The 25438-nt window shown below is 46.9% G+C and overlaps 1 protein-coding gene across 4 annotated transcripts in view; it reads right to left on the bottom strand.

Moving 5' to 3' along the window:
• PREPL (prolyl endopeptidase like) overlaps positions 1-25438 on the bottom strand; it is a 915395-nt gene that overhangs the window by 352849 nt on the left and 537108 nt on the right. For all 4 annotated transcript variants that reach the window (XM_069608452.1, XM_069608451.1, XM_069608454.1 and 1 more), the window contains one exon: positions 22599-22815. In XM_069608452.1, coding sequence (XP_069464553.1) covers positions 22599-22815 — 217 coding nt within the window. The remainder of the gene's footprint in view (positions 1-22598; positions 22816-25438) is intronic.

The following is a 25438-nucleotide window of genomic DNA, read 5'->3' as shown; positions in this document are numbered from 1 at the left end:
ATAGTGTTCTAGTGTAAAGAACCTTGTTTGTATTTTAAAAAGCGCATTCTTGTTTTACATTTTGCCTCTTTCTGAAAAAATGACCTCCATGAAAAAATTCTTCATACTTTATGATAGAAACAAAATTTAAGTGTCTACTTGAAGCTAACATCCTTATAGATTTTCCGCAATCGCGCTTACCGCCCACTGAAAAGTTTGCTGCAAATTTTTCATTTGGCCAAAATCTATAACGTGTGAAATAGCTTTTCATTGCACCCAACCTCAAAACTAAGTTTTCAACTTGCTTATTACTCCCCAATCAATGCTAGTGTTTGTCTGATACCATACAAAGCGGCTCCAATTAGAATTTCAACAATTGTAGTGAATTAAAACCATTTTCAGTGTTTTTTACCCATTCGTGCAAATCCAAGTTTGAAACCATTTTTGACAAGTTTGCCATCATTCCTGTTTCCCTCTTGTGTTTGCTGGGGGGGGGGGGAATTGGGATTGATATATTTCTTGATTTCTGCGTTCCTGAAACCTGTTCTATCTCCTTCTATTTCTTCCTATTGCATTTTGGGGGGGATTGAAGAGTGTGCAGGGGGAAATATTATTTGCCATTGGAATGAACACACACCAAAGTATTAATTCTGTGCTGCATTATTTTTCCCATCATTGCTCCTTTTGATTAAAGAGATTGTGTAGTGTGACATCACCCCATTGGTGATCATTGTATACCCATTAAAATAGTTTGATTATATTGTGCAATACATAAAATACATATTTTAACTTTGCAAACCAGCCTGATACCTGGTTCAGTGTGACCAGGGGGGTTAAAAGAGAGGGTGGTGATACAAGTGGTACATCGTTCAGAAATAAAAGAACTTATAGACACAAATAATTAATGAAGGGTTTCAGCTGTGCATCACACGCTAGGCATTGACTTAGGTGAAGTGCCCGGGTTGAAATCACTTACACTTTGCCATGGGACGAGTACATTTCTCTGAGGTCGAGTAGTTAAACTAAGTGACTTCACCTTCAGGTCTAGTGGAATTTTAAAGAATTTGTAAGGCCAGACTCATCTCACTAATGTCTTACTTCAGCAGTAAACAAAACCACTCTATTGTTGCTCATTTTTTGTCTTGGGTGCAAATAACATCGGGTGACATTAAAAATATTAGTACAATATTGCTAATCCAATGTGGTTATTTGCTAATCAAGAACATTTCAATGAGCAAACTCGGCTAATACATTTTTGAAAACTGATGTATGCCTTGCAAAGAACAAAACTTTCTAAAATAATCATTTCATAAGAACAGAAATGTGCAAGGGGAACAGTTTCTTTGGTTGGGGAGTACTAAGAGGGCTATGAGGTGTTGCAATGGAAGATGTAAGGAACTCATGGTGGCAACAGTAAAGACAGACAAGTGATCACGATTCAAGGGTGTTTATTTAAACAATATGCAGGTTGGAAAAACGCCTAACCTAAATCTAAGATGGGAGCAAGCGTCGACCATCAAATGAAAAATAAGGCAATCTTTGTGATGTCTTGTCAAAGTAAAAAGGCCTATACTAATAAAAACGTATTGCCAAATCCTTACAACTAATTATAGAAATAGTGTGGGATAGGGGTTACAATAAAGAAGAGAGTGTTAACAAATAAGTCAGGATGTGATTGCCAGGGGTCTCCCTTCCCCATGTTTTTAGCAGGGGACAAGGTGGGTCTCCTGAGCACAGCACACAATCCAGCTTTCCAAGCATGAACCGACAGTTCGGTTCCAGCTATCGGATTCTTCGATGGTTATGTCTCTTTTCCATAAAAAGTCTCTTGCCTTCGAGGGCTTGATAGTTTCAACAAACAAAGTTCTGTTCCACGTATGGCTTTGGGTGACTGCTTCTCCCCTGGATCCCCCTCTTCCGGGCACAGACCCCTCGCCTTCGTATTCGACAACTCAATTAAACAGTCCCTTTCTCAATAAACTTTGGGTGGTGACTATCCACACCTGGGTCTCCCTTTTTCGGGTTCGGACCCCCTTTTCAGTTGTCAGCCTCCCTCCACTTTTGTCAACCTTTGAAAAACAGTTCACTGTGGAGATCCCACCGACTCCTATCAAAACACTGTTCCTGGAACTTCAGACTCTTACACTCACGAGTCTTAATGTCTTTTCACCATGTGGAATTCATTTCCCTTCGCTTCACAATCATCCGTCAGTCAAAGACTTTCGACTATACGGAGGATTTTACAAAACCCCTGTATGACCACTTTGACCCCTCTTCTTGCCTTTCTCTCAAGGCCTTCTCGTAACTGTAGTTGAATAAAGGGGTAATCACCTAGCGTTTCTCGAGTGAACACCCACGTGGTATTTGATTCTGCGATGCTGGCTTTCCCCTTTGCTTTTATCCACAGTTCTTTGTTTATCCAAAGTTCAATTAGCCACTTGCTACTTTCATTCAACACAGTTCGGTTTCTTTATCGGCTCTCCCCTCGACTCACTCTTAGTGTTCCACAATCCTGTAGCAGATCTTTGTGGCCATATAGACTACGACGGCATTGGGGTGCCCCGTTCCTGCGACACTGGAGATTGCCATGGGGACGAGCTGCAGCAACCTGCAATGTCCGGAAACCTGTTGCCATGACTGCCACGCTGACGGGGTCACATGACTAGGTCAGGTGACTGCTGCCACGGGTTCCACCTCCACAGCCGTATAAAGTTGTTGCAGTTTCAGCGTTCACTGCTTCTGATTGCAGCTACTTCCTATACCTTTTGTTTCCAGTGTTCGGCTTGCCTGTTTCATTGATTCCGACCTTCGCTGCTATATGGACTGTCTTTTGCCTCTGGTCCCTGCATTTAACTTCCGTCCTGGTTACCGAACATTGTCCACTACATGGACTGTCTTTGCCTCTGGTCCCTGCAGCTAACCTACTTTCTGGTTCCGAACCTCCGCTTGTTACACAGACTGCCTGCTGTTACTTCAGCACCTGTTTCCAGCACGATATACCTACATTTACGTTCATTACAGACTCCTGTGGCACCTTCTTTAAATAGTGCACTTTCAGGACGCTTTGCTGCTCTTCTTCTGCGAACCAGCCTGGATCTAGTGTGTCCCTCGTGCCGCCCGGGTTTAGAACTCCCTATTAACCTCCCTTGTTTTTGTGTTATCCTTTTTGTTGATCAGTTGGACTTCCTCCTGCCACAGTATCCTCCACAGTTGCATTCTATCAAAACAAACTGGAACCAGGGGAATAGTGTACTTGCAACCACACCTCCCAGCTACTCTAGGATGCTCCACTAAGATTTGAAAGCTTGGTTTCGTGGCGGTACGTTCTCCCCTCTCTTTTATGTGATCTGTTCCTCTGGCTGTTTTCATAGAAAAGAGTTCCCTTCGAGTGAGGAGGCCTAGGTTAAGGAATAACACAGGCTCTTCAATCAAAATGGTTCAACCAGGGATCCATCATTCTCACATCGATCATCAGTCGACTGCTCTGGAAAACTGGTTCGGTGAGTAACACTCACCGGCTGTGATGAGATGCTTTGCTTTCTTCTTGGTAAAGTCAAGGCCGGTACCACTGGACCATGCGTCTCTCTCCCCGGCTTGGCTGTCAGCGGAGCAGGCGCCTGGGTACCGTTGACATCCGCTGCAACACACGCTGTCTATTGTTCTCGGTATTACGATTCCTTCTCTTGAAGATTCACAGGTCTCTGTAGATAAGGGCAAGACCACTTCTCCTCTTGGTATCCTCTCAACTTGTGCCGTCTTTCTCCTACTCTTGAACTGCCGTGCTGATTTAGCTCTCACATTGTGCAGTCTGCCTTGCTTGTCCTGTGCTCTCATGCACCACCTTGTATCCCTGTGGGGAAAGGAAAGGGCCGTCAGGTGTGTGTAATTCTGGTTAATTGTCTGACATTGCCTGACTCTTGTATTGGGACATGGCAGGTAAACGGCTCTGGTGTTAGTCTATTGTCTTTTGTGTTTTGCTAAAGTGTTCATGTCGGAAAGGGGGGTGGGGCGGCAGTGTTTTGGAATATCCTACGTGGTACGATGGGGAATACCACTGTAGTAATATTTCCGCAGCCTGGTGATTACAGGTTCTAAACCCAGTATGCTATGGTATGCTATGATAAAGAACATTTCAAGAGTATTTACTTAAGGATACACACCTCTTGTTTGTGTGTTTACATATTACTAAGGCAGCCATGTGTGTTCTCCAAGTGCTTAAGTTGTGCTTCTGCCTTTTTTTAAGGTTTCATCTGCCTTTTTTTTTTAGGGTTTCACACATAGAGCTGGGGTGTGCCTCCTGTGTTTCCTTCTCCTGGGTGCAGCTCTCTTTTACCTTTGAAAATCATTGAAGACACCTTCTCAGTGTGGGGCCATGCATTGATACTGAGATATTGTTTTGAAATGGTTTCGTTCAAGTTAGACAATCATCACCAGGACCAAGATCTACAGTCTTACGTCTCACATTTAACTGAATTCCAAGCTAATCTTTGGCCTGCCACTCAGCTATTCCTCTTTCTCCACTATAGCATTACTTTACATTGACCCTATGAACAGCCACCCACCTATAATAAGTGATGAGGGCCTTTGCCACATCAACAATTTTGTGATCCTGGCCCATGTGTATGTGGTTCTGAGGGTGGGGTTAAGATATGATATGGCCTTTATAACGCGCCTATACATAAGTGTTTCAAGGCGCAACAAGACAAGGGAGGGAGAACAAAGGGGAACAAAGGGAAGGCAAAGACAACTGTCTTACTAGGCTAGGTGATATTGAAATCGTGCTAGTGCAGAGGAGGGGGGAAAGGGTAAGTGCATGGGTGAAGGGGGAGGGGGCAGTGCAACACATATGATCAAATAGTAAAGAATAAAATAAATAAAAGCAATAGGTAAAAGTGTGGCCAGCTAGTGGCAAGTGCAGGAATAAGTGCAGACATCCAGTGTCAAGAGCTGGTGGGGGACTGTAAGCATACAGAAACCGCCCCCAAGTGCAGGGGTTGCCAGGGAGGCAGTGCAGGTGTGCAGCTGGCGGGGGAGAGGACCTGGGCCAGAGATCAGAGGGTAGCAGGTGACCAGTGCAGTTTCAGTCAGGAGTTCAGCATGGGAGAGGAGGAGAGAAAGCAAAAGCAAAGAGGAAGGTCTTGAGGTGCTTCCGCAACTGTAGTTGGTTCTCCTCAAGTTTCAGGGAGGCTGTTCCAGAGAGATGCCACGGCCGAAGAAAGAGATCTACCACCATCTCTTTGCTTGGAGAAGCGAGTGACCCTGGGGGAGTTGGAGGCGGATGAGCGAAGAGCTCTAGAAGGAAGATATTTAAGAAGAGAGAGTTGGAGGCATTGAGGCCCCAGAAGGCCTTGTGGACAATGCAGAGGGTTTTGAACTTAATCCTCACAACCACTGGGAGCCAGTGCAGAGATTTCAGTCCTGGAGAGATACAATCCCTGAGCTTGAGGCCAAGGACAAGTCTCGCAGTCCTGTTCTGGATGAGTTGCAGAAGGCGAACAGTAGAAGCAGGCAGATTTAGAAAGAGGCTGTTGCAGTAGTCCAGCCTAGAGAGAACCAGAGCTCTGGAGACAGTGAGCTTCTGGGGAAGGGGAGGAAAGGAAGAATACCTCTAAGGAGGTGCAGCTGGTAGTGTGACTTCTTAGAGAGACGTCAGAGATGTGAGGAGAAAAGGAGCGAGTGGAGTCAAAGATGACCCCAAGGTTTTTAGTCTCACAGTTGGGAGTTGGAAGAGGGCCAAGAGAAGCCGTCCAAAGAGCGACAGGAAAGGAGGGAGCAGGTGTGCCGATGAGGAGAATCTCAGTCTTACTGGCATTTAGGCAGAGATTGTTGGCGGCAAACCACTCCTGGATAGCGGAGAGTCTGAGATGAAAGAAGGAGAAGAGTTGGCGGAAGGGAGCCTGAAGATGAGTTGAGTGTCATCCGCATAGCACTCAAGTTGGGGCAGAGTGCGGCTATGCGGTGGGCAAGAAGTGGCAGGTATTGGTTGAACAGCCAGGGAGAGAGGTTAGACCCCTGGGGAACACCACATGTAGAGATAGAGGAGAGGAAGGACCAGAGTTGTACCTGGGAGGGTCGACTGGAGAGAAAAGAGGTCAGCCAGGCCAGGGCCTGATCGGTGATACCCAGGTTATCACAATGACGGTTGAGCAGGATGGCATGGTTGACCATGTCAAAGGCAGAAGAGACATCAAGTATGATGAGGACACAGGGTATTGGAGTCAAGGTTGGAGGGCAGGTCTTCACGGATGTTCAGGAGAACAGTTTCTGTGCTTCTGGCAACTCTTAAGCCAGACTGATGGTCATGGAGACAACCAACCAATTCAGTGTGAAGATTAAGCTGGGAGATGGCCAGCTTTTCCAGGAGTTTGCCCAGGAAAGAAGTGATGGAGATTGGCTGGTAGTTAATAGGGAAGGGGAGGTCGGCTGAGGGTTTCCTAAGAAGTGGGTGCACAAGGAAGTGCTTCAGTGGGGAAGGGAAGACTCCAGTGGCGAAAGAGTGGTAGCAGAAGTCAGCCAAAACCGGAGCAAGTGTGTCAATGTGGTCCTTGATGGTTTTAGAGGAACAGGGGAGAACCTGTTTTGACAAGACTTTCATAGATCAGACATGTCTAGAAACCTCTTCTAGGGAGAACAGGGGAAAGGCGGAGAAGGAGGGAGGAGAGGTGGCCACAGATTGGCCAGAGGAAGAGCAGGGAGTGGAGGGAGGAGGAGCAGAGGAAGAGAGAGAGGCCTGGATGTCCTGAGTTTTAGAGGTGAAATGAGAAGCCAGGTATGTGTAGAGGGCCTGGAGGGGACAGGAGAGGTAGAGACTGCAGCAGGATTGGCCAGCTCCTTGCAGATTTTAAAGAGTTCGGCCAAGTTGTTGGATGCCGCAGAGATGCAGGCTTGGATGAGGGCTATCTTCTTGGTGCGGACAGAGAGCCGCTATTGCCTTTGGAGCAGGTGGCAGGCCAGTCTGTCAGAGGATGTACAGAAAGCAGGCCATTTCCTCTCAGCCACCCTGCACTTGTGTTTAAGGGTTACAAGGACTGAGTTGTACCAGGAGTTGCACTTAGCTTTGGGCTTCAAGCGGATCCTCATGACAGGAACAAGGGCATCAAGAGTATCCAATACAGCATGAGTGGAGCATAGAAAGGGCTGTGTCAGGGTGTGGGTCAGCCGCAGGGGCAGAGGGCTGAGAAAGTGGTGGCAAAAGCCTCAACTGACACACGCGTCATGGGTCGGATAACCGAGAAGGTAGGTGGCAGTGCTGGAGTTGGCATTGCCTGAGGGGTGGATGGAGTGAGCTGGGAGGAAAGGAGAAAGTGATCACTCCAGGAGAGAGGAGTAGTGAGAGGGATAGAAATGGGAAGGCATGTAGAGATCAGAACATCAAGAGTATGCCTGCAGAGTGAATCGGGCCAGAGTTGAGGATAGAGAGTGAGAGAGTTGCAGAGGTCATGAAAGAGTCCAGTGGAATGACAGGAAGCATCCAGGTGGATATTAAAGTCTCCAAGAAGGAGGAGTCGAGTGGTCGAAACCAGGAGGGAAGAGGAGAGGTCAGCCCACTCATAGTAAGGAGGAGATCTGACCAGGTGGCCGATAGATGGTAGCCACAGTAAGGGAATGGCTAGGAGAGAGAGAGCCTGCAGACAAGGCATTCAAAAGAGGAGTAGGCCTGCGTAGGAATAACAGAGGCAGGAATCCACTCAGGGAAGATCAGGGCTACACCCCCTCCGGAACAATAAGACCTGGGCACAGAGAGGATCTTGTAGTCATCAGGGAGGAGAGTGTCAAAGCTTGTGACAGAGCTGGCCGTGAACCATGTCTCAGTGAGACCGAGGACATCAAGGTCGAGTTTTTCAAGGAGGCGGCAGATGTCAGAGGAGTGTTTGACAGCTGAGCAAGGGTTTAGAGTGGCAATATGGAGAAGGTCCTTAAAAGTCTTCCGGGGAGGGGTACAAATCAGAGGTATGCCCTGCGGAGGTGTAGAGGAAACCCAAGGGGGGGCAATAGAGGAAGGAGGAGAGGGCAATGTAGCCAAGGAAGAGACAGCAGGGGGAGGCAAGGAAGCTGTGGGGGGAAGAGAGGGGACAGCAGGAGAAGAAAGGAAATTGATGAGGTGCGGGAAGCGTCTATCAAAGAGAAGAAGGTTGGCCTGAGGGGCTTGGACCAAGACGGTACCAGTCAAGGAAACATTAATGATGACCTTGGAGGAGTGGAAGGAGGCCAGGAGAGCCTTCCACTGGTTGCCACCATTAATGGGAGAAGAAGAGAAAGGAGAAAGCACAGAGAGCATATGAAGAGTCCATAGGTCTGGCGAGGGAAGGACAAAGAACGTCGGTAAGTGTTTGCCTGGAGGAAGCATTGGTAATGGATGAATAAATGGGTGGGTAGGCGTGTGTGAATGGATGGCTGGATGCATTTGTGTGAAAGTTGTGGATAGGTGAGATGTAGATGATGGATGGGTATTCATGTGTTTGTATGGGTAGGTTAGTGGTTACTGGGCGAGTTGGTATATGTGGTTGTGGGGATAGGGTGGTGGTAAGATGAATGGATGGCTGAGTATGTGTTAGTGAATGGCTGAGTGAACATATGTCAGTGGAGTAGATGGGTTAGTGGGTAGATGGTGGATGGGGGAGTGTGCGTGTCTGTGTGGATGTGTTTGTGAAATGGAATGGTGATCATGTTGGAGTACCAGCGAGGTTGTGGGATGATAGATGGGCAAAGGACTTGAAGAGTAGCTGTGACAGGGGACACTGTTGCTGTGACTCCTCACACTTATCGCTGGAGCATTTTACATTTCTACAAACTTGTGCAATTATTTCCAGTGTGCTGCTACCAGAACTACAGGATGCATCTTTTCAGTTTCTTCAGCACCATGGAGCCGGTGGGGAGCTGATGTGCTATCTTGCCCATAAAAAATGCATTAAGGCATAAAGCGCTGCAAAGGGCTTGAAGGGCAGTTGTAGCAGTTGAAGCCTTGCTGCCTGCTGCCACGGTTCACCAATTGTCATCCGAATGGTGCTTTAATTTGAAGAAGGTCTGTATTATTGGCCTACTCAAAATAGCTACGATCGGGTGAGTGGATTGTTCAAATATATTTGTGCTTTTGTGTGTTAAAAAATGCTTCTTGTGGTTACTATAGATACCTGCAAATTTAAAAATGAAACCTACTTGCTAGGCCAACACCATCCTGAGAAGAAGCAAGCACACAAATAAAACTCTTAAAACCACCACCTCATGCAAGATAGCCACTGACACACCTACTCCATTGGTTAATGAACTCAATTGAACCAACGGGATGCTAAGTAAACCCATAAATGACTTAAAAAAAAACAGTTTTATTCGACCAATTCGGAGTTCCCCACATCTACAGCTACTGCGGGAGCTTCACTAACACGATCACCAGGGCACACTAAGGAATTGTCCGAAAATGCACACAGTTCGCTGCTTATTCACAACACTCATTTGCTATTGAACATGTGCCTTAATCTCCGAAGAGGCTCTGCTGGAGACACGAACTTGTCAGCTTCTCCAGACTTCTCCAGGCTGAGTGAAGTCACCACATCTTTGGTAAATACTGACAGTGAAATGTAAAACACTATTCAATCATTACAGAATAGCATTGAAGGAGTCACTACCACGCATCTGAGTGCAGTTGTCGCCACGGTCGATGCAGTGTTTGTTCTTTGTTCTCCTATTGCCAAGGTACAAAGTGAGCTTAAAAGAGTACTTGTTAGAGTGGTGGACACCATTCTAGCAAACACTGCTCACTACGAGAAAATGATTCCTAGCAATACTTCCTGGGATGATTATTCAATCCCTTCGTCCACTCCACATTCTGACCAAAGTCTGAAGTGGGGTACTATTGAAGCAGAACGCCACTCCATAACAAGTCAAGACAGAAGTGAAAGGGGAGTAACCTCCCCACTGCCGGAAAAAAGCATGATGGTCTCGGAAGCATGAACAACTGAGACTGAGAATTTGTTGGCGACCTTTGGTCAGGACGAGCAGGACGATGGGGCTGAGACAGCTCCGGCTGAATATGAAATAGCGAGAAGGCGAAAGTGAAGGAGGAAAAAGCCAGCAAAGGCTAAAAACTGTACAGCAGTACAATCCATGGGGAAAGTGTGCTGTCCTAGGGAGCGTCGGTCCAACAATTATGTGCCTACGGAACTGGTGAATTTGACCTCCCTGAAACTCTGCCCTGATAAAGTAAAAAAAAAAAGAAAATCGGAAGAAATGAAGAAATTCCCAGACGACAAAAGGAGAGGTTCCTGTGGTGAGCGGTATGTGGGATAAATGGGTGCACTTTAAGGAATATAACCCCACTGAAGCAGCACATGAGGAGGAATTATGCTATCCATCTCTGGAGACCTTTTCACACCAAAAAGATTAATATAGAATCCCTAAGGACCCTTCACTCTTAAAATCGCAGGAATCATTTTGAATACAGGATCACAGCCCATTGGAAATGGGTTAAACTCGTAGAAATGAAGCCTCTGGTGGAAAGCCCTTTTATTAATATATGCCTCCTACTAAATATATTAAAACAAATTCCCTCTTTACACTCAACAACCATGACAGATTTTCTACAGGTGGAACGTCTGGAGGCAGATAGCCTGGAAAACTGGGCTTTGGTGGAGTTTGTGTCCCCCTTGGTTGCAGAACTTATTTGCACATTTTGACAGGATACACAGCCTGAGGTTCAACCTCATAATTAGCCGCAAACATTTGATGGCCTCCGAACCCACTGAAATCATTCTACCCAAACCCATTATGGACTTGGATATAAATGTTGGTCATGGAACTAAAACATCCAGTCTCCTTTCATGCCTGGTGAAGCCCCCTGTCACCATACCAGGACTGCACCGGATAGAGCGTTGGGTACCTTAAGTATTGGGGGAGATTTCACCACGAAGTATGGTTACAAACAAATGCAAAATACTTTCATGGAACTCCAGGGGCTTCCACTATTTCTTGTGCACCAAAGTGGGATTGAGGGAATTAAGCAGTGATCATATTTTTGCTCTTCAGGAAACATTCTCTGTACATGATTTTATGATAGATGGTTACAACATCATACACCAGCATGCAATTACATACGGCAATGTAAAGAATCCTATGGATCCCTCACTAAACCCCTGCCTAAAGTCTCCTCCCCAGTAGCCAGGCAATGCAGATGCTTCCTGATCCTGACCTTGGTGGTGGTGTACTACGGGAGGATCACCTGGGAGGAGACAGGGACCAGGGTGGTGAGGAGATCCCCTCGAATGAGACACAGTATTTGAAAGAGAAAACCATTCAAGGTGACCAAAACAGGTAATGGCATATTGCCATTATAATTTCCCTGAGCCAGATATAAGATCTGTGGTGCTGGGCCCAAGAACATAACACCTGAGCCGGCCTTACCAACAGAAATACCCTTAAAGGTGTTTCAGGATAAACACTCTCCTTATTCCCAAAGGTATAAGGTAAAGAAATGTGGAAATGTTGCCTTAAGTAAATTGCCTTCCCCTGTAACAATGATTTTAAGGGAAGTAAATCTACCCTTAAAATCGAACAAATACCAAAAAGAACTGACTTTGTTGTTGGGGACTACAAGTCCCATAACTCCATAAGTACTGGGACGAGGATGAGGGATGAAGAGGCATGCTGTAGCAGTAGTCAAGCAATTAAGCCTAACAGCCCACACCTGAAGGAACCTAGGAGGCATAAAATGCCCCCTCGGGTGCAGGCAATAGCAAGGAGCTGGAATTGCGGCTGGAGTGTGTGCTGTATTAGCATAGCCAGAAAGAAGAAGCACCAGTGTTGGCAATACAGGCAGAAGTGGGAGAAAGGATTAAAGGGCCGCTGGAACGTTAAAGAAGCAGATTTCACCTGCGTGTTCTGGGAGGGTCCTGTTGCCCCAAACTCTGAGTTGCAGAGTTTGCACAGCAGAAGGCGGCGTGTATGAGAGCCGACTGTCCCTGTGTGAGCCGGCTCGTGGAGATTGCCGTGCCAGAAGTGTGTCGGGGACCGAGGTGGATTTCAGGAGCGAGAAGGGCTCCTTAATTGAGTGGCCGGAGCAGAGGAAGGGTGTGGGTCCCTGTGAAGCCAGAAGCAGTAGAAGTTGTGCCTGAAGTTGTACAAGCTGGGCAACCCAAAGAACAAGGATCACAGAAGCCAGGGAGTCAACCCTGGTGTTCTAATTCCTTCCGCCAGCATTGCCGGCAACAATATCCAGTCCAATCTTCACTTGCATATAAACAGAAGTGAGCTAGAGTTTTTTATTGAACTTTCTGACAATGGGAAATGGGAAATGTAACACTTGTGTGTGAGCGAGCATTGTCCCAAACACTTGCTCATGAATGAGAAGCCTAACCCATTATCCAAACACTTAAAACGTGGAAATCTAAAGGAAGCAGTGGTTGCGTGTGACCAAAAACGGTTCTCAAATGAAAGTTAATTGTTCAAATACTTAACACTGTGAAATATAATAAACCAGCAGTTGCGTGCGGCTAAAATAGACTCAAGTGGAGGTTAACTTGAGTACCCATTGTTAAAACAAAAATATTTTAACACTGAAGTAGTAGACAGGTTTATTTCTACACTGGAAAGAGAGCCAGCATTGCCCAAGCCAAGAGTATTCCCCTATAAAGACTGAAAGCAGACTTTCTAAAAGCCCCAAAACAATCCAACCAAGACTGTGAGCCTAATAAAAGTTTAACCTTGCCTAAAATACAAGTGTGCAAGCATTACCTGAAGCTAAGAGAGTGGCACCAAGGCTTCTTGGTTTGTTTTGGCTAACAGTTGGCAGACAAAGAGAGGAACGCAAAGTTGAGGAAGGGACACTTGCTGCTTATATATATTCTTTGAAGATGGCACAATCTATATTGCCAAAGACTTTAAACACCCGAGGGGTCATAAAGGCAAACCTAGCTTCTTGTTGTAAAGTCATGCAGACAAGAGAGGCAAAGAGGCTGGCCCTTTTGAAGAGAGATTTTCGGAGGAAGAGTGCCTTGCCTGGTTGAAGGTGTTGAAGTGCCTTAACTTAAATCTTGTCAGAACTAAAAACTGTTTTTCAATTACAAAATACTGCAACTGTGGTGGCATATCTGGTTGTCAGTAGATGCAAACTTCAGTAGTACAATTAAAGTAGAGCACTGTGAGATAAAGAAGAATATTTTTATGGTACACTGAAGTAGAAGTGAAGTCGTTGAAACAAAAGCAGCAGTACTGTGAATTCATCCTGACAAACCTACTATAAATCCTAAATCGTGAAAGGTGACCTAACAGCTGTCAACCAAGAACTGTTTCACTAACAATTATAGAAGTTGCATTTCTTTTGAACTGTTGCAAGGCTTCTTGGAGTTTTGGAAGTGGTGGCAAAGCATCGTGGCTGTGAATACGATCGATGCTTTTTTGAGGAAGTGAAAAGTCCATATTTCAGCAAGAACAAAAGATTTGCTATTGTTGGAACTTTGGTTAAAAAGACTTTACATTGACATTTAAATATCAAGAACTAATCTGAGATTGTCGTACCTACATGGATGTCCTAGTTTTCTTTTTGGAGCTGAATCCACATTGAATCCTGGGGAAAGGAACTCGCCCAGCTTATTAAGAAACTGTGAATGCTATTGTTGTTATCTGAATTGTCATATATTGTCTTTGTATTTGATGCTAAGTGTGAGGGCCAGACATCCTATCTTAGAGTGTTTATCTTTAGTTTTGTTAGGCAAGGAAATCCTTGTCAGAGCATGTATAGTGAGGCACTTAATATCATTGGTTTTAAAAGGGCATATTTCAAACAATCATCAAACTGTTGTCTGCCTCGCATTGCTGACCCCTCAAAAAAGGGAGACATGTAGCTTGCCTGTGCATTGGCGCCAAGACTATTCTTGGCTTAACAGAATTCGATGCAGGGCAATACTGTCCCTTTATAATAGGCATGGTTGTAGGAGGGCTATCACCTCCTTTAAAGGAGATATTAGTCATCAATCTGTACGACCCAACAGAATGGTTGGAATTCATGGCTGAGTGAGAGCTGGGGTATATGGAAATGGCCAACCAGGTGGGGGTGTGATAAGCTTTACACATGGACCAATGGCAGTGTTAGTTCCCATTTAGACTATGGGCCTCATCACGAGTCTGGCGGTAACCCTTAAATGCGACGGTAGCGCTATTACCTCTGCATTTAAGGGTCTGCCAGATCATGACTTTGACGGATTTCCCCCCCGCTCTGAGGGGAAATCCGCAGCGAATTTGCTGATTTTCAGCGCGATTACTGCCGGCGGGAAATCCGTCGGCAGTAATACCGAGAATTTTCCCCATTGGGCCCAATGGGGAATGAGGAATTCCCGAATGGGCCCAATGGGGAATGGGCAATAACCCTTCCACCAAACCTGTGATCCGGTGCTAATAGCGCCGGGGGGTTTGGCGGTAGGGCTATTAGCGCCGGTGCTAATAGCGCCGGCATTACCACCCAACTCGTGATGAGGATCTATGTCTTAGCCAATCCTCAAATAAGAAAGCTTTCATCCTGCGGGCGTGGCCAGCCAAGGACGTGAACGGATGCCCCCTCGGTAAGCTCTGGCATTCCTTTCCTGTTCCGAGGGCCCTGTACCCCCTACAACCTTCGGATCACACCCCAAAATGGCTATGGAGACGCCTAAATAGCTGTGCAACCAGCGGGGCTAATGTGGAGGCATATAGAGCCATCATGGCGGAGCTGCACGTGGTGAAACTTGAAGCGGATCCACATCGGCCGAAACCAAGATGGCGGACGGGATTAGTGGCGGCTACCGGTGATACAGAAATACGAGAGCGCTCCCTGCTGCGGGCGTGACCGCAAGAGAGGTGGTCCAGAATGGATGCATTGATGAGGAACTGCGGCGGGGGGAGGACCGCGAACATACCCCCGTTTGGTGCTGAGGCGCACCACTGAACAGGCCCTCTGCCCCCCGAGCCGGCGACAACTGCCCTGTTGTGGACGCGGCTGCAGGGAAGGCAGAGAAGGCGGCCAGGCAGAACTGAAGTTGAAGGAGGGCAGGAGCTGGCGACCGCAAGCGGGTGCCCCGACCGGAGCTGAGGAGACCTGCTGGGAAGCCCCGCTGAGAAGCCCCTCCCTTCCCCAGCCAGCGGCCGTCTTCTCTGTGGACATAAAGTTAAAAGTGGCTAAGGAGATGCTGGAGGGCGGCGGAGCGCATGAATGCCAGAGAAAAGAGGACAAAAGAAAATTTACACTGCAGGAGTGTGGAGAAGCCAGCCCATACCACTGGGGCAGTGAAGGGCCCCAGATACAGGGAGGAAAAGTGCATACATAGAGACAGGAGCACACAATGGCTCCCTGGAGGCACCCACCCAACAGTGAAAGCTGAGCTTCTGGGCAGTATTCGACATGAGCAGGCCTGAGGGAAAATGTCCTGCGGAGAGAGCATCCTGCGGTGGCCATTATATATAGAATAGCCAAACAACATAGCCCCAGGCAATCACATCTGAGCAGAACCTGAGACACACTGTCCCCTGAGAGGTGCAGCATAAGGCGTCAGGATATAAGGGCCTTGGAAGGGCTCATGGGCCCCGGGGACTCAGCGCAACGACACTAGAGGGACACTGCAGGCCAGAGGCGGCGACCTAGGGAAGGGCACATCCACTTTTGGGGCAAATAACGAGAATACACCCTCTCCCACCTGGTCAGCAACATGTCCAAGCAAGTTACAAAGTCGAAAAATCAAGGGTCTGGTGACATCAAGAACAGGATGCAGTCCGCAGAGGCCCAGAAACGTAATCTATAGTCCAGATACATTCCCTTCCCCTGGAGGGTGCAAGAGAGCTCGAAGACCCACCGATTCGTAGATCGGACCTATTGGCAGTGTTGCAAGAGCTAAAAAAGACATTAAGGACAGTGCAGTTGACTTAGCCAAATCAATTGCTGATCTCAGCAAGGGGGTCATAGCGGTGGAGAAAAGAATCGACGAGGTGGAAACCGCGACGATGGAGCAGGTCCATGACCAAGAGGTGCTGCCCAACAAACTTGAGCAACAAATGGAGCTCGTCCAGAACAAACAGTAGGATGCCGAAAACAGGTCCAGGAGAAATAATATCCGGATCCGCGGAGTCCCAACATCAGTGATGGACTCCGACCTGCAACAATATGTAACATACCTGTTTTGGCAAATCTTGAGCGAAGACAAAGAGATCATACCGGACCAGACACATAGGGTCTATTCTAAATTTCAACTGAACCAAAAGCTGACCTTGGATGTGCTGACTCGAATACCCCTATTTCAACTGAAGGAGGATAAAATGTGGCTGCCCGGAAAAAGGAACCGCTGAGCTTTCGAACTACATCTATCCAGCTATTCCAAGACTTGGCTCAGGCAACGCTTGCTAAGAGGAAAAGGCTGAAGGTGGCTACGGCTACGGACTAAGAACTAGGGGTGTGCGATACTGCTGGGGATACCCGACGAGCCTCCGCTTTGAACGGAAAGGCCAAAGATCCACAGTCACGAAAGAGGAGGACATGGAAGAACTCATGAGGGAGGAAGAGGGCGGAGAGAATAACAACAAAGAAGGGATCTCGCCCCGAAATGGTAGGACGGAAGGCAGGTCTGATAGAGAGCAATGGAAACTGGCACGTCCCCACCCCTGGGGCGCAACAAAGAGCCCAAATCCACCAATCCCACGTGAAAAACAGCATGGAGTGGAGAAAAGAGACCCTCTGGTTAAAAAGAGGATCTGAAACCGATAAAAGGGGGTTCAATTCTGCAGCGCAAAATCCCGTAATGGGGGGCAAACATGAAGTAATTCAACAATGCTACACCAATGAGAAGGGGGAGAAGGGAGCTGTGGGGGGAAGAGGGGAGACCAGATCCCAAATTTCCCAGGTAGATGTTGGACCCGGTGAGATACTGTGGCAGTACCACAGTGGAAGTTCAAGGGAAAAGTTCAAGCTTAGGGGTTGGGGGTGCGGGGGAAAACATATTACATGGGGAGAGACTACAGGCGATAAATACATGGTAATCAGAAGGGTGACAGGGCTTGAGCGTATTGAGAAAGGAATGAGGTCAATGTGGGATAATGGATGACCTAACATTTGTTCCACTAAATGTTCAAGGACTTAATTCCCCGATTAAGCGGAAAGCTATGCTGAACAGGCTGGGGAATGTGCGTGCCTCAGTAGTATGGATGCAGGAGACACACCTGCTTCCAGAAGATGAACATAGACTAAGGCACAGGGCCTTCCCCATGCAACCAAAAAATGGGGAGTAGGTATCCTGTTGGTGAAGTGTGTTGGCTTTGAGAAACATTTTGTTAATTAAGAACCAGAGGGCCGCTACTTAATGCCGGGAGGGAAACTTATGGGACAACAAGTCACACTAGTAACGATCTATACCCCAACGATCGATTTTTGTCTGAACTGTTACCCAAGATCGCGCAATGGAGAGTGGGGCAGAACCTTATTGGAGGTTACTTCAATGGGGTGATGGATGCTGCAATGGACAAAACCCTTCCGGCCACCCCCAGTGACCATACATATCGGCAGGCCTTAGCAAGATTCATCAGGGAATTACACCTGATAGAAACATGGTGATTTTTCTGCCCACATGAGAAAGCGTACACTCATTATTCAGCGGTGCATAGGGCTCACTCTCGGATCGATATGGTTCTCATCTCAGACACACTGGTCCCACGAATCACGGGACTGGATATAGAAGTGAGGTGTCTATCAGACCACGCTCCGGTCCTATTGAAGATGGAACCGGCTGACTCACGACGACCGCCCCGCAAGCCTTGGAGACTAAACGAAGTGATCCTGAGGGATTTAGCCCTTAGAGCTGGCATAGAACAGGTCCGAAAAAACTACTTCCAAGAAAATATTACTCCATAGGTAAACTGGGCCACGATATGGGACGCAAGCAAAGTGGTGGTAAGGGGTGAATTTATCACACACACAACAAACTACATCAAAGGTCGGGAGAGGGTGAGCCGGGACATGGAGGCCAGAGTAACAAAGGCAGAGACAGAGTATAAAGACAAGGGCTCAGAGAAAGCATGGCAGGAATTGAAAAAAGCAAGGGCGGTCCTAGAAACCCACCTGGCTGATGATGCTGCACGACTACTGGTACAAACCAAACAATTTTATTATACACATGGGAACAAGGCCAACCGACTCCTCGCAGCTAAGCTGAGACAACAGAAACTCCGGAATCGTATAGCCCAACTTAAAAACCGGGAGGGGGAGCTGGTGAGGGGAGAGAAGGAAATAGAAGTCATGCATTCATATTATATTGAGAACCTGAGGGGGGAGACCTAGACAAAGAAGCACAGACAGCATTCTTAAACCAGACCACCCTGCCCCAAATTAGCGAAAAAAACAGGCAAATGTTAGAAGCACCCATAACGGAGGAAGAGGTGGGGAAGGTCATAGGGGCACTGAAGGGACACAAATCCCCGGGTCCGATGGTCTTAGCAATGCATACTATAAAACCTTCAGGGCTATCCTAGTGGGCCCCTTAACAAAACTGTTTAACTTTATCCGAGACACAGGAAGAATATCGGGGGATATGATCCCGGCAACCACAGTGTTGCTATTAAAGCCAGATAGGGACCCACTGGAATGTGCGAGTTACCGCCCCATCTCCTTGTTGAATGGGGATGCAAAAATCTACTCCTCAGTCTTGGCCTGTAGGTTGTCGAGGGTTCTCCCAGGGATAATCCACCCAGACCAGGCAGGCTTTATAAAGGGCGGCACACTTATGATAACATCTGCAGAGCCATAGACACAATAGACTGGGGACGAAGGACACGGCAGAAGTTCTCAGCACTGGCATTGGATGCTTCCAGAGCCTTCGATAGCATGCACTGGGGATTTTTACAACTAACCCTTGGGAAGTTTGGATGTGGGCCCATCTTTACTCGTATGGTAATGGCCAACTTCATACGACCAACCACAAGCCTGATGATCAATGGGCGGCTTGCAGAAAAGATCCTCATCCGAAAGGCAAGGGTGCCCACTATCGCCACTGATTTTCGCCATGGCCATGGAGCCACTGGCGCAGAGGGCCTGAGCCGATATGGAAATTCAGGGGGTAGAAGTGAGAGCCTGGGAATCCCAAAAGGTAGCTCTCTATGCGGATGATGTTCTCATGTTCCTGAATGACACAGCACACTCACTTCCAAAGGCCATATAACTGTTAGAGGGATTCGCGAAGGTCTCAGGGTTCCATATCAACTATCCTAAATCTAAAGCACTTAACATCACTGAGAGGACAGAACAAGTGACAGATTGGGAAAACCAGTACCCCCTGAGATGGGAACAGACATCGGTAAAATACCTAGGGATACAACTGACCCCCACATATGAGAGGCTATATAGGGCTAATGTTCCGGGCCTACTGAAAGCAGTGGCAGAAGATTTGAAGCGTTGGGACATGCAGAGGCTATCATGGCTTGCACGGATAACTGCAGTCAAGATGACCCTGTTACCTAGATTTCTGTATGTAGTAGGCACGCTCCCAATACGCATCCCGGGCCCGGCAATCAAAAATTTACAAAGGGAGGCGATGTCCTTCATTGGGGGTGGGGGGCGAGAGTGCCCAAGAAGGTATTATTTAGACCACACGCGTTAGGAGGACTGGGGGGTCCCAGAACTCTGATGATATTTAGGGGCTGCACAGATAGCACCCATGCTACAATGGTCACTTAGAGAAGGCCAGAACCAATGGTCAAACCTCGAGAGTGCTGCTTCTAAGACAACCGTGGGGAGCATTGGCTTCCTAGCAGCAAGACACAGAGGCAAAGGGGGTACATTGCTGGAATCAACTAAAGCCACCCTATGTTATTGGGATAAAGCTTTAAGGGGTAAGAGGGTGAAGGTGGGGGGAGGCCCGCTTGCTCCGGTTGCCCATAACCCGGACTTCACCCCAGGGATGCGGGTCGATTTTTGGACATGCTGGGGGGGAAGGAACAACCCCTGCTACTGAGGTACCTATACGCAGAAGGGGCACCCCTCACATTTGAAGACTGTAAGGCCAAGTTTAATATACCGGAGGGAGAACGGTTCCATTATATCCAACTCAGACATTGGATCTCAAATATGAGGGTTTGGGAAGGAGCAGCTCGGGACCCGGTAGGGCTGGAGCTAACGATACAAGCAAGTCAGCCTGAAAAAGGGGTATCAAAGCTGTATTGACTGATGGGAGCGGTGGACCCAGAAGAAACTCTTACACACATGCAAAAATGGGAGGCAGATGTGGGGAGACCAATTTCGGGAGAGACCTGGGGTCGCATATGGTATAGAGCCGCTAAAAGCTCCAAATGCACCTCAATCAAAGAGGCAGCATACAAACTTTGTTTACGATGATACATGACACCATTACGTATGCACACCATTAACCTAGGGTATCCCAATGCTTGTTGGAGGGAATGTGGGCAACCCGGCGACTTGATTCACATGTGGTGGTCCTGCCCGGTGGCAGAGACCTACTGGAAAGAGATTCTGATCCATATCAAGGAAATAACGGGGGAGCAATGGCCTCAAGACCCAGTGGTGGTGTTATTGGGGGAAGCAGTTGAAGGGTGCTATGAAAACTCTCGAGTCAGAACTAACCTTATCACCCACATGTTGAGTGCAGCTATAATCACCTTGGCGCAGGCATGGAAGAATAAACAAGGGCCGGTAGTAGGCATGTGGTGGGTGAGACTATGGGGAGTGATGGCAATGGAAAAAGTAACGGTAACCGCTCATGGCTCCTACTCGAAAAATATGAACACTTGGATGTCGTTGCATGAGTTAACAGACGATAGAGAACAGATGTACTTTAAACCTAAACTACTTCGCAAAGTGTCTGTCATCAAACAGTCCACATGAACCTTGAACGGGGGGGGAGAAGAAACTGGACTCATGGAACATTCAAGAAAGCCCGAACAGATGTAGTACTCTACCCAAAAGTTGGGAAAGTTTGTTGGGGGGGGGTGGGTGGGAGAATGTTTTAACAGTTAAAACTCAGGAGCAAATGGACTCTGGAAAAAGGGAAGACACAAGCTATGCCACTGTTTGTGATTCTTTAATGCATGCATATCTGTATTTGTGCTCTTGAAAACCAAATAAAGTTGGTAAAAAAAAAGAAAGCTTTCATCCATCATAGGAACAAATCAAAATGGGTTGAGTGAACATGCCATGCTCTCGTGGACGTTAAATCATGAACCAGCAAGAGCCATACAAAAACTGGGCACTAATATTACAACTAATGGCAATGATAACCCATTCATTAGGAACCCTACCAATATCGATACATTCATTTCTGAATTCAAGAAACATTCTCTTCTGGGAAGGCATCATGTGTCAGACACAGACAACAGGTTCAAGTTCTTTCCACAAAGATTTATTAACTCAAAAAGGCAGGGTGGAGTAATTTCTAACTTGCCCAATGCTAAGGTGGGATTTCCCTACCTAAAGAAACCTAAGGATAGTCTGCGTGAGGAAGTCGAAAGTAAAACATCTGTCTGTGTCCAAAACCTATACTTACCCTCACAACTAATTGCATACAATGTGTAGGGATGTCAGCAACAAAATGAATAGGGTTTGAAATAAAGTTCAGAGCATCTTCTAGCTCTGAGCTTGTAATCAGCTCTGCTTCCCCCAAGTTCAACATAGTTCATAAAGGACTGGGGATCCCTTCCCCAAGAGTTCAAATCTTCCAACTTTCAAAACAACACGTCCTCAAAATCACAAAAAGGCCTTTGCACAGCACAAGCACCTTTATAGGTGTTTTCAGTGGCTTTTACATTCAGGGGGCACCCGGTCTACGTTCAGTTGTCAGACCACATAGTCCACCCATTACAGGTCACGCAACCTGTACCCCGCCATGACTGCTTTTCCATTAACACCAGCCCACTGCTTTTCCTTAGCAGTGAGGTTTGCTTCATTCACATGCGTCACACTCTCCTGACACTGTATTGTGGCTTGCATGGCCACCATACACTTGTTACACTTTCTTATGTTCCCTTGGCTCTTGCCAATGCTTGTTTCCTTATAAAATACAGTTCTTTGCACTTTCTCGGCTTTGGACAATGCTGGATTTCTCATATCATGCACACAACTCTTTGTGCTCTCTTGGCATTGCTAGCACTTGTTTTCAGTTAATGCAGTTCACTGTTTCAGTACAGTTCAGAAACTTGCATCACTTTGTATGATATGATATGATAGGTTATTTATAATGCGCTTAATACACAGAGGTTTCTAAGCGCAGACCCAGGGATCGAACCTGTGTTGCTCTGTGTCGTCTTGCTTCCAAGGTGAGTATGTTGCCCCTGAGCTATCCTCCTGAGACAATGGAATTTCCAATAAATATTCAGAAGCTGTGTTGTAAGCAGCTATTGGCCATTCGGTTGCTTGTGCAAAGCTGGCCATCCAAATAGAACCTCATAAAATCCACAAGCGTCCTTTGTAAAATAAGAACTTGGCACATTTAACAATGAATCCACGAATGGTGGATAATATATTTGCACAATTGCAACCTATGTACACACTAATGAAAGCACAGTATTATTTCATGCCATGGAAGCAAGGTGTTTTGCATTCGCTTTATATGGAATATGCATTTTTACAGAGCCATGTCCCAAAAGGATATTTGAATGTTAAACACAGTTACCTTGTAGTCTCCATGCTCGCCTAGAGTCGTGAGTACATACAACGTATTATCCCTGTGCTCTATATGGTAAATAACCCCGGATATTCGTTGCTGTACAAGACAGGGCAAATCCAAGGGACGATTACAATCCACCAACCAGACCTCAGATGTTGTTTTACTGTTACTGTTGATAGTAAGAAACCTTTTGTCTTTTGTGCAGCAAATGTCAACAAAAAATCTATAAATAAAAGTAAAAAAATAGATGAGCATTGGGAATTAGCAGAAAAAATAAATTAGCAGCAATGTATGTCTTCCATCATCCCTTGATCCTTTTTGTATCATGCACTAGTTAACGTGTGCGAGCATCACTGTACTCATAACCACATTATCGTAATGCATAGTGTAAATGCAGCAAAGTAAATGTATAAATGGTAACCATTTTTGCAAATTAAAAATGGTCCTTTGTGCAGGTCACCATTTTGGGAATAGCAAATACATGTTAAATTATTAACTTGATTGTACACTGTTTTTGCACCTACAAACACAATAAAATAAAAACTTCAATACACCATTCTATTACTGACAAACCCTTTTTCTTAAAATTGATGAGTCTGTTACACTGAAAAATATTATGAGAACACAAATGATATTGCCTTGTACCTTAATGTGCTTATTCCATACAAATTGTATAAGTGTATAACCTGTAAAATGTATATAATGTATCCTGTAACCACTTCCTTTGCGCCCTTTTAGCTCTGGGTCTGGAGCGCTATATAAATAAATAAATAAAACAAACAAACAAACAAACAAACAAACAAAGTGTTACAATATGGTTGAAGTTACTTGACTGTAACTATTGTTCTCCAGCATGGGTCTGGCATGGATTCACATGCTCATGAATATTCCCCATTGCCGGGCTAGGAATCCTCGGTAAAAGAAAAAACAATGTCAGATTCAGTTAAAAAATGTATTTCTCCTCTAAACCAATCACTGTGCTCTGGGTTATGCTGTTCCCATCCAATGACAGTCCTCTCGCTAAGCCCCTTCTCTGGCAGCCATCTTCAGATTTGGTAAGCATGTAAAGTGGGAGTATGACCAAGAAAAGCTGCAGAGGGGACGGAGGGAGGGTACGCATGTGAATCCATGCCAGACCCATGCTGGGTAACAATAGTTACAGGCAAGTAACTTAAACCTTTTCTAGCATGGGGTCTGGCATGGATTCACATGGTCATGAATAACGAATACATAGTAGTACAACATTACACAACAACGGGAGGTGGCAAGGCTCAACAGAAGCAATCAATTCTTACCTCCGGAACAGGCTCACCTCAAGCGAACAGGTTGCATAGCAACTGCTTGGCCGACTCTGGACTCCTCCCTGGAATCCCTGTCGACGAAGTAGAACTTTGTGAAGGTGTGTGTGGACCTCCACCTAGCAGCTCTGCAGACGTCCAGCAGGGGCACACCAGACAGGAATGCTGTGGTTGCATCGATCGCTGTGGTGGAGTGGGTTCTCTGACAGCCCGACAGTGGTCGGTTTGCCAACCGATCACAGTTTGTGATGCAGCCAGAGAGCGACCTTCAAATGGAAGCCTTGGACAAGGCATTCCCGTGGTGCACAAACAGTTGAAAGGTCTTATGCAAATTTGCGCACGTCACATAGAACTTCAGGGCACACGCAACGTCCAGCGAGGGCAAGGCCCTTTCCACCAGTGACAAAGGTTTCGGGAAAAAAACAGGTAACACCAAAGGCACAGGTAACACCAAAGGCTTGTTGAGGTAGAATTCCAACAAAACCTTAGCCATGAAGGAGGGATACGTACGCAGCACCACCCTGGGTTCGAGGAAAGTCAGGTATGGTTGCTTGCAGGATAGGGCCTGGATGTCACTTACCCTTCTGGCAGAGGTAATGGTCACAAGGAAAGCAGTTTTCCACAAGAGGAACTTAGGTGGGGCCTGATGCATAGGCTCGAAAGGGGGCCCCATGAGCCTCGTCAGACCACCAAGAGTTACCAGGCCAGGGCAGGAGCCTTCACCGGTGGGAAGGATCGAAAAAGTCCTTTGAGAAATTCCTTGACTAGCCGGTGTTACCAAAGTGACGATCTTCCTGGAGACCTGGTGTAGTGGGAGATAGCCGCTAGATGTACCCTGATAGATGCGTGCGCCAGTCCGGCCATGGCCAAGGATAGCAAACATGGAAGGACCTGCGGGCCGTGACCCTGAGAGGGGTAATATTGTGAGATCGACACCACATAACGAAACGCTTCCACTTGTGACCGTAGTCGACCTTGAAGTGCGTCCAGCACCCATCTGTCGGTGGTGATATTTCTCCACTCGCTGACGAACATTGTCAGCCGGCCTCCCACCGGGGTGCACAAGTGGGGGCCTGACATCCCGGCCGGTTCAGGCATGCTTTGGCAATGAGCAACGGCAATGCTGTCCACCGATACCGCAGGCCTGGGAACAGCCTCTGTAGGCTTCCTGTGTTGAGGATCTGGAAGACTGTCGGTACGATGTGGAAAACACTTTTGAAGACCTGCTTGACTTTCCCTGGGAAGAGCGAAAGGACGAGCAGTGCTGCTGGAGAGTGCCCAAGGAACGGGCCGTTTCTGTATCTGCCTTGATGAACTGGAGGGACACGTCGACGACCTTCCCAAACAGATTCTCTCCGTAGAAGGGCATGTCCAGCACCTTCGCTTGGAACTCCTAATGGAAATTTGTGGCTTTCATCCAACCTTAGCGACAAAGGCAGACACCATTCGCCATTTGCTGGAACCCTTTGTCTGTGACTTCCACTGCCACCCTGATGGCGTGATTCGACGCCACTTCCCCTTCCTGGAAGAGAGCAATGGACTCCCATC

This window comes from Ambystoma mexicanum, chromosome 4q (assembly GCF_040938575.1).
Source record: "Ambystoma mexicanum isolate Mex_15411 chromosome 4q, UKY_AmexF1_1, whole genome shotgun sequence".
Taxonomy (NCBI): Eukaryota; Metazoa; Chordata; class Amphibia; order Caudata; family Ambystomatidae; genus Ambystoma; species Ambystoma mexicanum.
The sequence above is the reverse complement of the archived record's forward strand: the minus strand, read 5'-3'. Positions and strand labels throughout refer to the sequence as shown.